Source organism: Macrobrachium nipponense, chromosome 17 (assembly GCF_015104395.2).
Source record: "Macrobrachium nipponense isolate FS-2020 chromosome 17, ASM1510439v2, whole genome shotgun sequence".
In the NCBI taxonomy this organism is placed as follows: domain Eukaryota; kingdom Metazoa; phylum Arthropoda; class Malacostraca; order Decapoda; family Palaemonidae; genus Macrobrachium; species Macrobrachium nipponense.
The window spans coordinates 30107401-30119900 of NC_087210.1; the positions used below are offsets into that span (position 1 = coordinate 30107401).

Consider the following 12500-nt stretch of genomic DNA (forward strand, 5'->3'; position numbering starts at 1 on the left):
TCTCGTGGGTAGGTGGTGTTTTGTTTCATCTTTTGTTAATTTCTAATTTTTAAGAAATGAATGCAACTTGCTCTCTCTCTCTCTCTCTCTCTCTCTCTCTCTCTCTCTCTCTCTCTCTCGAACACACACACACACACACATTCTTCCTATTCTTTGGCAATTCGTTGTGTCAAGATGCGTATCTATGACACCCGGAGGAGGACTTCTTAGAATGCTGTCGCACTCTTCAAAGCAAAGTCTCCGCTTCGGCAAGGACAGACCAGATGGGAGAACTCTCTCTCTCTCTCTCTCTCTCTCTCTCTCTCTCTCTCTCTCTCTCTCTCTCTCTCTCATGCATTCCTCGCCATCTTTGATGTTACTATGCCCCTATACCACGTTCAACGTCGCCACCCCTCGTATCTTTGAATATCTTAATTCTCGTGTGGTCCTCCCGTTTGACGCCTCTTTTCCGCACTTTTTTTTATTCTTATCCTAAACTGACCCCCATCGCACTCATAGATTTTAATGGCAATTGCTAAAATATCCCCTCTCTCTCTCTCTCTCTCTCTCAAGTTTAGCTCCTTCAGCGGATTCCTTAGTTGTAATGTTTACATGAGACCAGGTGTACGACATGTGGATATGGCTATGACGAACAGAGAAAGACGGAAGAAGCCTCTGTCGTCCTCGTCGTTCGTTCCCGTCAGTTTGGTGGCGTAAGGCATTCGAACGTCGCCTTGCATGCCAAATATCTCACTGCCTGCTTACTCTCTCTCTCTCTCTCTCTCTCTCTCTCTCTCTCTCTCTCTCTCTCTCTCTCTCTCTCTCTCTCTCTGCAATTTATATTTGTGGATTTGATTCCCATGTCAAAAGTAACGTCACTGCGTCCAATAATTACAGCAAAAAAACACCCACAGGAATTCCTCGACAACATAACACCCCCCCCCCCCTCATCGGTGGACCCTATCTGCGATAAATCTATAACTAATTTCTTAATCACGGTAGCCCAAAAGTACGTAGAATATATTACAGAGAATATCAAAAGTGCTAATGGATCAAGCTTTTAGCTTTAACGCGTCTTGTTGTCTTTGTTGGAATATACTCTCTCTCTCTCTCTCTCTCTCTCTCTCTCTCTCTGTCCTTCCCTCAACCTTGTCTCCTCCTTTGCCGTACCCAGACATCCCCCCCCCCCCCCCCACCCCCCACCCCTGCCCACTCCCTCTGTAAGATCAAAGAGTGGAAATAAACTACAGAACTTCCCCAGAGGAGAGAGAGAGAGAGAGAGAGAGAGAGAGAGAGAGAGAGAGATAATGGAAGGACGAATGGCAGGGCATGTATAAGGCAATCTTCAGATCCATTTTTTCCTCCTTGTTTAAGGCGGCTTTCTTTGATGCCCGTGACTTGCTTACTCCTCTCTCTCTCTCTCTCTCTCTCTCTCTCTCTCTCTCTTCTCCAATCATCTGCCCATGATTGACTTTAGAAGTTGAGTATCATGGAACTGATATTTAAGGTCGACTGCAGATCAAATTTTAGGAATGTCAAACGCTCAGGGAATTTATGTATTAATCATCACCTGAGCGTTAGTTAAATTCTTGAATTCTTCGTTTTTATGGATTCAGTGAGTAATCCGTCTGGAGATACTAAATATCAAGTAATCCAAAACTTGTGTTTTCTGATAAGAATCAAATATGACATTTTAATGTATTTCTTTCTTCACGCCCTCTCTTCCATTGAGTAAGCTTGATTTGTACTGCTCAGACATCGATTTACATTTTTTTGCTTATTAGATTTTCTTTTATATAACGTCAGATGGTCGTTTTATCGTTGTTAAACCCGCGATTGCCTTGTTTTCACATTGATGATGATGAAAGTGATCACGTGACATGAACTTATGGCTTTTGTTGAATGCGAGAAGGGCATTTGACAGCGTCACCCGAGCAATATTATGGAAGGTCTTACGTCACTGTGGCATTCCCTTGAAATATGTAAAGCTCATTTAAATTATCCAGGAACAAACTTGGCGTAAAGTTAATGTTGATGGGATTTTGTCAAGTGAATTTATAGTAAATAGTGTGGTCCTACAAGGGAATGCTATTTCACCTTCGCTGTTTGTCCTTCTCTTAGATTTTATAGCGAAAAGTGGTAAAAGGTGGAATACTAAGTTTTAGATTGAGGTGACGACAAAATGTTGACAGATTTTGAGCAACAGATGACGATGTTTTAATCAGCTAAAAACCACTTAAGGTTTACCAAGATACCTTGATATAATAGACCGTATTTGTAGAGAAAGTACTAAAAAAGATTTAAGAATCTATAAATAATTAGACGGAGGAAGGATTAATCTCTTAAATTTTTAGGAGCAGTGATGTCCAGTTTGGGTTCTCATTGGTTGGAATATAGTAGAAGGCTAGGAATGGGCCAGTGAAAAAAATGGTTAAATAAGATTGGAAATCAAATAGAAATTGCACACTAAAGTGAGAATACTTTACATGAATCCAGTTCAGGCGAATATGATCTTGACAAAATTGATCTCATTCCCATCTGTCAGTGACCAAGGAAATATTATTTCCATCAAGTAACTTGGTGTAAAACTGAAAGTTAATTATAAGATTTTTATTATTAGAGAATAAAGCATTAGAAAGAATATTGGGGCGCAGATGGCAGGACAGAATTAGAAATGATACACTACGGAAATTACGGAAGTTTGATTTGTAGATGAGATCATGATGAAAGGGAGTTGGAGATGGCTTAGACGTGTCCTTCACACCACCCCAGTGTGGAGAGTAATACGTGTTAGTGCCAGCTGGGTTCCCGTGGGCACCAGAAGAGCCGGAAGACCCAGACGTGGCAGGATGCGAGTGGGTACTTGTGGAAGATGAGGCCGAGGGAATACGCGGCTGACAGAATTTCGCAGAGACCCTATCTTTCACACGGCGATGGTGATGAAAATAAATAGATTTGGCATATTATTATCACAAAACTGTCAGTATTAAAGGCCTGTTTGAAAGCTAGTGACTAGGGTGATCTAATAACACGTATTGGAAATGTTGAAAAACCTTTGTTTGGTCATTTATGCTCCTAAGAATGATAGAAGTAAGGTTTGTTCGGGTGTACCGTGAAGAAAGAGAGGCAAGTTTAAGGAGTAATAATAGCAGATGATTAACGGATACACACTTCTACAGAAAATGTCCTTATTGTTATACCACACAAGAGTAATAATGGAATACATTACCGGCTTTCCCGCATATTCTAGTCGGCCGAAAAATGGCTCTTCTGGAGACAGAGTTTAGTGATGGATTTGATTTCACTTCTCCGACTAAGAAGGATCTTGGCTGTGAAGAAGGTCCCGTTTTACTCAGTAAGCTTCTGCTAGAATATTAATCATGTTTTTAAAAGGGAAAAAGTAAAGTTACTTGTTGAAAATCATTTTTCCTTGGCCATTGACAGATGGGAAAGAGATGAATTTTGGTCAAGATCATATTCGCCTAAACTAACACATTAAGAAAACCTTTCAAAGTTCATTGAAGCTTGGCTGAACAAGATGTCGATAAACAGTCTTGTACCTACGTGTTTTGATAAATGAATTTCAACTAACGACGCTTTGATAAAGGCTGTATGATGAGTGAGACATAAGGCAAGGAGCTTGGACTTAATTTTGGTAAAGGAGCTATAGCTTATGACGATTGAGCTGTTGATAAAGGAGCTTAAACACGTTTTGATAAGAGATGAAGGACGAGTAGATCTGCGTTGCCTTGTAGAAAGACAGGCGTGAGTGTCCGTCATATAAAACATAACAAAATACGTGACTTTCCATCCAGGCCGAGGATTGTGCATAGCGAACGTCAAATCCTCTTGGTTCATTATAGGCCTCCGTTCGTGTGGAGCACACCAAGACTTTCTGTAGTAAACTTTTGTAAATCTTAGTTCACTTCGTTGTGTGTTTGTGTGTTACTGCTTTATTTGATTTTTTGACGGAGGAATATTAATAACTGTAGGACTGGAATGTTTGGTGAACATGTATCAATTTTTTTTCCTTTGGCTCTTATTGTGTACATCACGATATATACTCTACTGCACATATGAATATTTTCTCATAATATACATTACACCAAGGCAACACTGATGAATTCTAATATAAGTATTTCATTTGTAAATTATTAGATATCTTTGCCTGGTAGTGTATAAAAACTACTTTAATAATACTAGGAGAGACTGGTGTGAATTGAAATGTCTGTTTGCGGTTATTTTTAAAGATTTGGTTTTCCTATCTATGGTAGGTTCATTTTGAATTTAGAGAACTGAACAACCAAGAACGTCTCGTTCATCAAGTTACTCCTTGTAGCGCTTTACGGTATAGAAACTGAGTTTTAGGGTATTGACAGAAATTGACCGCGAAAGTGATTACTAATTTAGTGTCCTCTCCAAACACGTTCTTATGAAGAGGCTTTGTCATTTTCTAAGTAGGGTACCAACTGTAACTGTTTATCATCACGGCTATGCAGATTTGTTTTCAGCGTGTATTTATTTATTTATTTATTTGTTTATTTATTTATTTATTTTTGCATAAATTTCACTGCAAGTTTCATCCAAGCTTAGAAAACTCTACGGGCCAATACACCCAAAGTTGACTTACGCATGCGCTATTTCATAATTTGATTAGTAAGTTACGTGATGACGGAGTAAACGGAAAACCCATGAGACATAGATGTTCTTTGACCTGAATACTGACACAGTTTGGAAAGGGAAAGTACTAACATTTATATTATAATGTTCTCGAATGCACTATTTTTTAAATACATATGAATGGTGCTTTTAAATTATCTATTAATTTATATATATATATATATATATATATATATGGTATGTGTGTGTGTGTGGTGTGTGTGTGTGTGTGTATGTGTGTGAATCTACTGGTCACTTGTTTACCAGATACATATGTAACTGTAATAGCCACAGTGCCCTCTAACTTCTTGAACTCTTTGCTCGTTTTTGGATGCGCTCGTTACTACAAAGCCTGAAGATCCAAGTGACAAGCGTATCAAAAGAGCAAAGAATTCGAGAAGTTAAGAGGGCAATGGGGCTATTACAGTTACATATGATCTGGTAAACAAGTGCCCAATAGATTCTACACACACACACACACACACACACACACACACTCACACACACACATATATATATATATATATATGTGTGTATATATATATATATATATATATATATATATATATATATATATATATATTTAATTTGAGTGTTTGTGTATGTCTGTCTGTGTTACGAAGGTAGATAGCGAGATATTCTTGTGTAACGTTGCTGGATCGAGTTTGAGAGTACAGCCAAGAGGCAATTTGTAATGTATCCCTCATGAAAATAAAGATAAACAATGCATTTACCTACTTTGTTGCGCGAGCGTTTACAAACAAAGGAATATTGAAAAAATCTTGACTTTTTTTTTTTTTATTCTTTATAATAGTATGTATTCACCAACCTGTAAAATTTCAAGCTAGGTAAAACAAGTTTCTAAATCTTGAAGGTTTTCTGAAGATAGTCATGTAAGTAGCCTAGTCTTGACGGTATATCCTAAATCAGTATTGTTCATTTATTAATGAAGTTGAGTTGATGTGCTTGTAAAAATAAAAGGTCTGAGACTCCTGGAAGTCTCTTGTTGTGGTGGTTATTCAGTGGGTTGTGAATGACCCAGAATAAAAAGTTATATATATGGCAGTTATGTTTGGTATCTTTTCAGAATACGTTAGCGCAGCAAGCTAAACGGGCGCTCTCCCGCATGGAATGCAAGAGGTACAGAGAAAAAAAGAAAGAAGAGAAGCAAAAAATTAAAGTTAAGCTCAAGAAGAAAAAGAAGATTAAAGTCACCATTGGCGAAGGAGGGGGAGGAGGAGGTGGGGCTGGAGGAGAGGGAGACTCGGCCAAGAGAGGTGACGGAGAAGAAGAGGAAGATGATGACGAAGAGGAGGAAGAGGAAGGCAGCCATGAAATATCCGTGTTGTCCGAAGGGCCTGAGGTAAGAATTCTCTCTCTCTCTTCTCTCTCTCTCTCTCTCTCTCTCTCTCTCTCTCTCGTTGAGGACTCGAGAAGGTGGAGAGGAACTGGTGTTGCAGCTTCCCCCTTTCTACAGAATCATAGATTCTTCATTAGGGAGCAAGTCCCGATTTAGTTCTACTTACATAGAATTGTTATGCATAATATGCGAAAATAACAAGCTGTTGCAATTTAACGACAATTTAACTATTAACTGAGACATAGAGTCGTTCAAAGTAAGATTTACCTGTTAGCGGAAAACCCACGAACCTCATGCAAGAAAAGCCTATGTGGAACACACACACACACACACACACACACACACACAAGCATGAAATTTTTGTAAGCATCTTACGTGGTTGTAGATGTTTTTATTTTAAATTGTAAAATTCCAAAATAAAAATTTAATTCTCCGTACTTTCTATCCCCACCAGGTATGTGTCGTGTGCTTGGAGGAGTACAGACCTCACCAGGAACTCCGTGTATTGCCTTGTAAACATGAATTCCATCGAGCTTGTGTTGATCCTTGGCTCCTACAACACAGGACGTGTCCCCTTTGTAACTATAATATAATAGGTAAGAACTATCGGGAATTTCTGTAGACTCCTACAGTCTCAGATTTCAAGAGAGGTCAATATTTCTATCTTGGGGGTGTTTTAAAGCATTTTATTGTCAGTAAATCATTGTTCTAGTCATGTTCACTTTCCGAACTCTCATTAGATCTAGGTCTTTGTCTATCGCCATTTCCACGATCTTCTGGGCCCTCTCACAGGTCTTTGTACTGCCATTTCCTTACCTACTGCTATTCTGATTTAGTTCAGCCTCACTCCTATTCATTACATGTGCAGACCATCTCAGTCTTTGAGATTTCACTCTTTTCTATGTTCTGAATACCTCATCTTTTAGCCAGTTCCCCATTCGTAACACGATCTTCACACTTCGCTTTCATGATTTGTCTTGAAATTCTAAGTTCTCACACTTTTAGAAAAGTTTTGTCAGTGTTAGTGATTGTATATTATATGAAATATGGATATGTAATTTTTGAATAGTGGAGTATTTCTAGTCTTTTCACACATTCGCATTTAATTCAACTTTTTCACAGCCATATTTATACACGTGAGATTTTATTTTGTACTTTTTTTTCAACTTCGGTGTCTTCCAAAACTAATTGTTATCGTTTTGTAAGCTGTAATGCAGTGGTGAATGTTGGAGAACTCATCCTTCTCCCCTCTGCCCATTTCAGAGGGATGTTACGAGAGCCCACCGGTAACTTGCTCATCAGGATCTGCCCTCACACCTGCTCCTCACCTGTACAGTACCCCGGCCCACGCTCAGTATGTCTTAGCACCCTCTAATGCAGCCCACGGGTGCGGCCATCCTGGGTGCACTGTCCATGGCATCCATGGGTATGCTGGAATAACGTATACCCCTTTACCTCCTGGATATATCAGCCCTCCGCCTGGGTATACGAGCCCCAGCATAGGGTACGCCAACCCTGATCCAGTATACACGGGTATGATTAGTGGTTATGCAAGCCCCACAGTTGGGTACAGCAGCCCTCCTGCAGGATATAATACTCCTGCAAGTGGGTACATGAGCCCCAGTGGTAGATGTTCCAGAGCTGGGCATGCCAGCCCACATGGTGGTTACCTTGGTAGTATTAATGGATGCGGGACCTCGGTGGGGGCGGGGTATGGTGTCAGTTCATTGTGTGGGTATGCGGTGAATCCCATGCCAGCATCTGTCTGTGGATTTGGGTGCTCGGGACCTTGTCACCACGACTCTTCAGTTCTATCAGATGCGTGTTTAATGTACCCTCCATTAGCACCTACACATAATCTCAGGTGCCCACATGCCCATGCTCCGCCGTCTGCTTCTCATCCGCATAATCACGTGCCCCATTCTCATGGACAACCCCCTGGGTCGAGCAGCGAAGAGGCGGAACACCAGATAGTCGTAAGTAGAACGAATCTCTGGTATTTTTATGTCCAGGGCGGAATCACAATGCATGACCGGGATAATAGTGCTTCGTTTCCCTTTTCTTTTTCGCGAAAATGGTTTAAACTACGCTTCAATTGAGCGAGGATGCTTCTCTCTCTCTCTCTCTCTCTCTCTCTCTCTCTCTCTCTCTCTCTCTCTAGTTTAGTTGCAAACCAGGATTATTTCTTTTGTCATGCGTTTAGAATTTTTCAGGAAGGTCCACAGTGTGAGTGAAAGTCAGTCAGTTGACCATTTTGATTTTGTAGATTTAATTGAAGGTTAAGACTTGAGTACTGTTTAGCTGTGTACAGTAAAATAATGCATATATATATATATATATATATATATATATATATATATATATGTATATATATATATATATATATAGTATATATATGTATATATAATACACAAATACACACACGATATGTTCATGTGAACAGATGAGTTGATGTTGCATGCATTATTAATGTGTTTCTTAAGCATAACTGTGCTGCAATGAGATAAATATGCATTAATATTTGCAGTTGAGTGTAATTTTGTAATTTATAAGCTTGCATACACAGGTCATTTAAAAAGTATTTGTCTTCTCCTCTCTCTCCTCTCTCTCTCCTTCTCTCTGCTCTCTCTCTCTATATATATATATTATATATATATATATATATCTATATATATATATATATTATATATATATTATTTTATAATATATATGTAAGAAAAGACAAATATATATAGACGTATGTTTATGCATGCATTAAGTACCTTTGTTGGGGATTGATCAGTATCATTATGATTGTCAGATTCAAATATTTTGTGTAAATAATCAGCAACATTCCAGTCAGTTGCTGCGAAGGGGGAGCGCCTACTCCTCTCGTCATGTGAGATTCCCCGATCTCTTTAATTTTATAAACACTCATTTCTAGTCATAGCTGTAGTTCAAAGGGCCAGGGGGGTAAAAACAAACAAACAAAAGTTAAAGATACCGCATGAATGTGCCTCGGTAAATAAAATTTCCAACCTGGGAGGTTGAAGGTCAGATTTAAGAAGCTTGTATGTGTGTGTGTGTGAGAGAGAGAGAGAGAGTTTTTAGCAAGACTGCTAATTATAGCCAACCCGTGAACATACCTACAACTGCAGTCGTTCCCGTTATCCTTATATTTAGTCTCTATACATATGTATATCAAGCTATATTTAGGCAGTCGCGTCCCTTTTTAGCCTGAAGGTGTGTCATCCCTTCGCTGTTTATCACCGCTTTCATAATACTCGGTTCTTTCTCCTGTCTGACCGCCTTCCATTTCAGACGCTAATGATTTATCATTTTTATGAGAGAGAGAGAGAGAGAGAGAGAGAGAGAGAGAGAGAGAGAGAGAGAGAGAGAGAGAGAGAGAGATACTTGCAAAGTTAAATCTTGCATAACGATTTAACAAGTAATTACAAGGAGGAATTTTAAGAATGTTTTAAACTGTTGTGTTTGATATGCTGTATATAAAGTTTTTAGTGAATTATTTTTACAACTACTCAAAAACTATTGTAGTTCAAGCAAAAGTACTCAGAACATTTTTGTCAGCATCTCATATAGAATTAATGTATACAATTTGAAAAATTACCAGACATGTGTATGTGTGTTTATATATATATATATATATATATATATATATATATTATATATACATATATATATATATATATATATATATATATATATATATATATATATATATATATATATATATATAGAGAGAGAGAGAGATGAGAGAGAGAGAAGGAGAGAGGAGATGAGAGAGAGAGAGAGAGAGAGAGAGAGAATGTATAGCTTTGTAGGATCAGTGAGTAGTAATAATGCTTGTTTATAAAGAAGTTACTAGATAATATATTATTTCATTGTGTGTTTCTGGAAAAAATGGGACCTTATTTTATATATTTACAGCTGTTATATCTGAGATGAGACATAATAGAAATTTGATATTGGGATCCTTCGATTAGTTTTCAATCGTCTCACTTGAACTGGAATTGGCAGTCAAACACTAGAAAACTCTGCCAATGCGATACCTGTTCTTATCTATTAGTTGTGCCGTTTTGACGTTTCCTTTCATGAATAGGCTACTAGGTCGTAATCCGCATAGCTGCCAAAATAGCTAGATAAGTCGCTATAGCCTCTAAATTTTATTCGATTAGATGCGGTCATGTTTTCCTTTCATTGAGTGGAAGGTTACGAAAGTCTTTATTATAAATACCTTAGACATGCAGTGTTTTATTTCTGGGTTTCATTGTACTTTTCTCTAATTACTTCCCACGGGTCTACTGAATTTACAGCTGCCTTGTTCCTGTTAGTTTTATTTAGGTATGGGAGTATAATTTTATGAATGAAATGGCAATTAGTCCAATGTAAATAAAATTATGTACAGTGTTCGTAACATGTCAGTTTGGCCATATTTTGGTCACTTTATAGTACCACTAACAGGATAATATATATATATATATATATATATATATATATATATATATATATATATGATATATATATATATATATATAGTGTGTGTGTGTAATGTACTCCTATTTTCCTTTAATTTGAGAGGAAGGGTTTTGTGAAAATCCCTCCCCTGTTATTTTTTGTGTTAGCAAGTCGGCAAGGCTACACAGACATTATGCTATTTAAACTCTTTAATAAGTGGTTTATGAATAAGGAAAAATACTACTGCCAATTAATTTTATTATTATTATTATCCAGCATAAGAGCACGTTCATTAAGAGTTAGCCACAAAATAAAGGATATGTACAACTGGCATAGCAGTTCCCACAGGGTAGAATATCACATAACTACCACTGACAAACCTGTAGTCCTCATGTCACCAAACACAGGACCTTTCTGTTTTCGTATCCATCAGACTCCGAGAACGTGGCTGTTGTGGTAGATGCAGAAGCTTGGTGACAAAAAGTATTCGGCCATTTACAGTAGATTTACGCTGCGTTTAAATAAGCAAAAGGTCTTATGTTTGTGAGAAGAGTATCATTGCGTGAAATACGACATGCTGTTGTATTTTTACTTTATTTAAATGGAAGTGGACGTAGTGGAGTCTTCTTATTTTATCAAATTATTTAAATGGAAGTGGAGATGTCTTTGTATTTTCCAAAATTATTTAAATGTAAGTAGAGTCTTCCTCTTTTTTTCAGAAGTGGGGTCGTCCTCGTATTTTCCAAAATATTGTAAGTGAAAGTGGAGTCGTCCTCATATTTTCCAAAATTCTTTAAATGAAAGTAGAGCCATCCTCGTATTTTCCAGAATCCTTTAAATGAAAGTGTAATCGTCCTTATATTTTTCAAGATTATTTCAATGAAAGTGGAGTCGTCTTCATATTTTCCAAAATTCTTTAAATGAAAGTGGAGGCATCCTCGTATTTTCCAGAATTCTTCGAATGAAAGTGAAATCGTACTCGTATTTTCCAAGATTATTGCAATGAAAGTGGAGTCGTCCTCATATTTTCCAAAGTTGTGTAAATGAAAGTGAAATCGTACTCGTATTTTCCAAAATTATGTCGATGAAAGTGGAATCATCCTCGTATTTTCCAGAATGTAGTAATAAAATAAAATAAAACTGAATACAAATTTAATAACTGGACAAGACTTGAGGAAAGAAGTATTGCCGAGACAAGTTTTACGAAACTTTGAAGTATCAGTCTAATGTGGTTAAGTGGAAAAGTTAATGAAATTATAATTCCATTGAAAAATTAATAGAAAATGTGAAAGAGCGGGAGAGTTGGTGTAGGTGAGGAGTCGAGTGCCAGCCACACACGGGTAGAGGGAGAAAGATGGGTTTTGGGTGAATTGGGAGGAAGCATCGGGAGGTTATGTGGTGGTAGGGGAAATGGCCGATGGGGCTGAATGAGAGAGAGAGAGAGAGAGAGAGAGAGAGAGAGAGAGAGAGGAGGGAGGAGGGTGCGGAGATGCTGAGAGAGACAGTTGGAGGAAAAGGGGTGAGTGAGGTAAGGAAGGGGATGGGGGGAGAGCCATGCGGTCGTCCCTTTGATCTAAGAATACCTTCAGCAACGTCTCTCTCTCATTATACTGACTCTCCTGATTTCTTAGCTGCCTTTGCTTTCTCTCTCTCTCTCTCTCTCTCTCTCTCTCTCTCTCTCTCATTTATTTACTACTATACAGAATCCGCCATTATGATCTTGCGGGATTCCGTCACTGTCTTCAATTAGTTTACATTTCAGTCTGTCTTTGCAGCCTCTCTGTTGTGCCGATGTGAGCTTGGGTACACAGACAAGACATTAGACATGCATTTTCTTTCTCAAAGGAATTTGGCTGGCCCTCTTTTATGTTTTAAAAAGATGTTGAATGCCTTCTATAAAGTGGAATAGTTTTAGTCGAGTAGTAACTCTATTTAGGCGATAAACTATTGATGGTAATATTGATCATGTTAATTGCAAAGATTTCCCATAATAATCATCCTCATTACAATTAGCAAAGGGATGAGTTGCATCAGCTAAACCCGGCTA

General features: G+C 38.1%; 1 protein-coding gene across 3 annotated transcripts in view; it reads left to right on the forward strand.

The window, feature by feature from the left end:
* Nucleotides 1-12500, forward strand: part of LOC135196156 (E3 ubiquitin-protein ligase RNF43-like) — a 147542-nt gene that overhangs the window by 115665 nt on the left and 19377 nt on the right. For 2 of the 3 annotated variants that reach the window (XM_064222720.1, XM_064222722.1), the window contains 4 exons: nucleotides 5726-6001; nucleotides 6453-6594; nucleotides 7262-7974; nucleotides 11173-11205. In XM_064222720.1, coding sequence (XP_064078790.1) covers nucleotides 5726-6001; nucleotides 6453-6594; nucleotides 7262-7974; nucleotides 11173-11205 — 1164 coding nt within the window. The remainder of the gene's footprint in view (nucleotides 1-5725; nucleotides 6002-6452; nucleotides 6595-7261; nucleotides 7975-11172; nucleotides 11206-12500) is intronic. The other variant, XM_064222721.1, reaches the window with a different exon arrangement.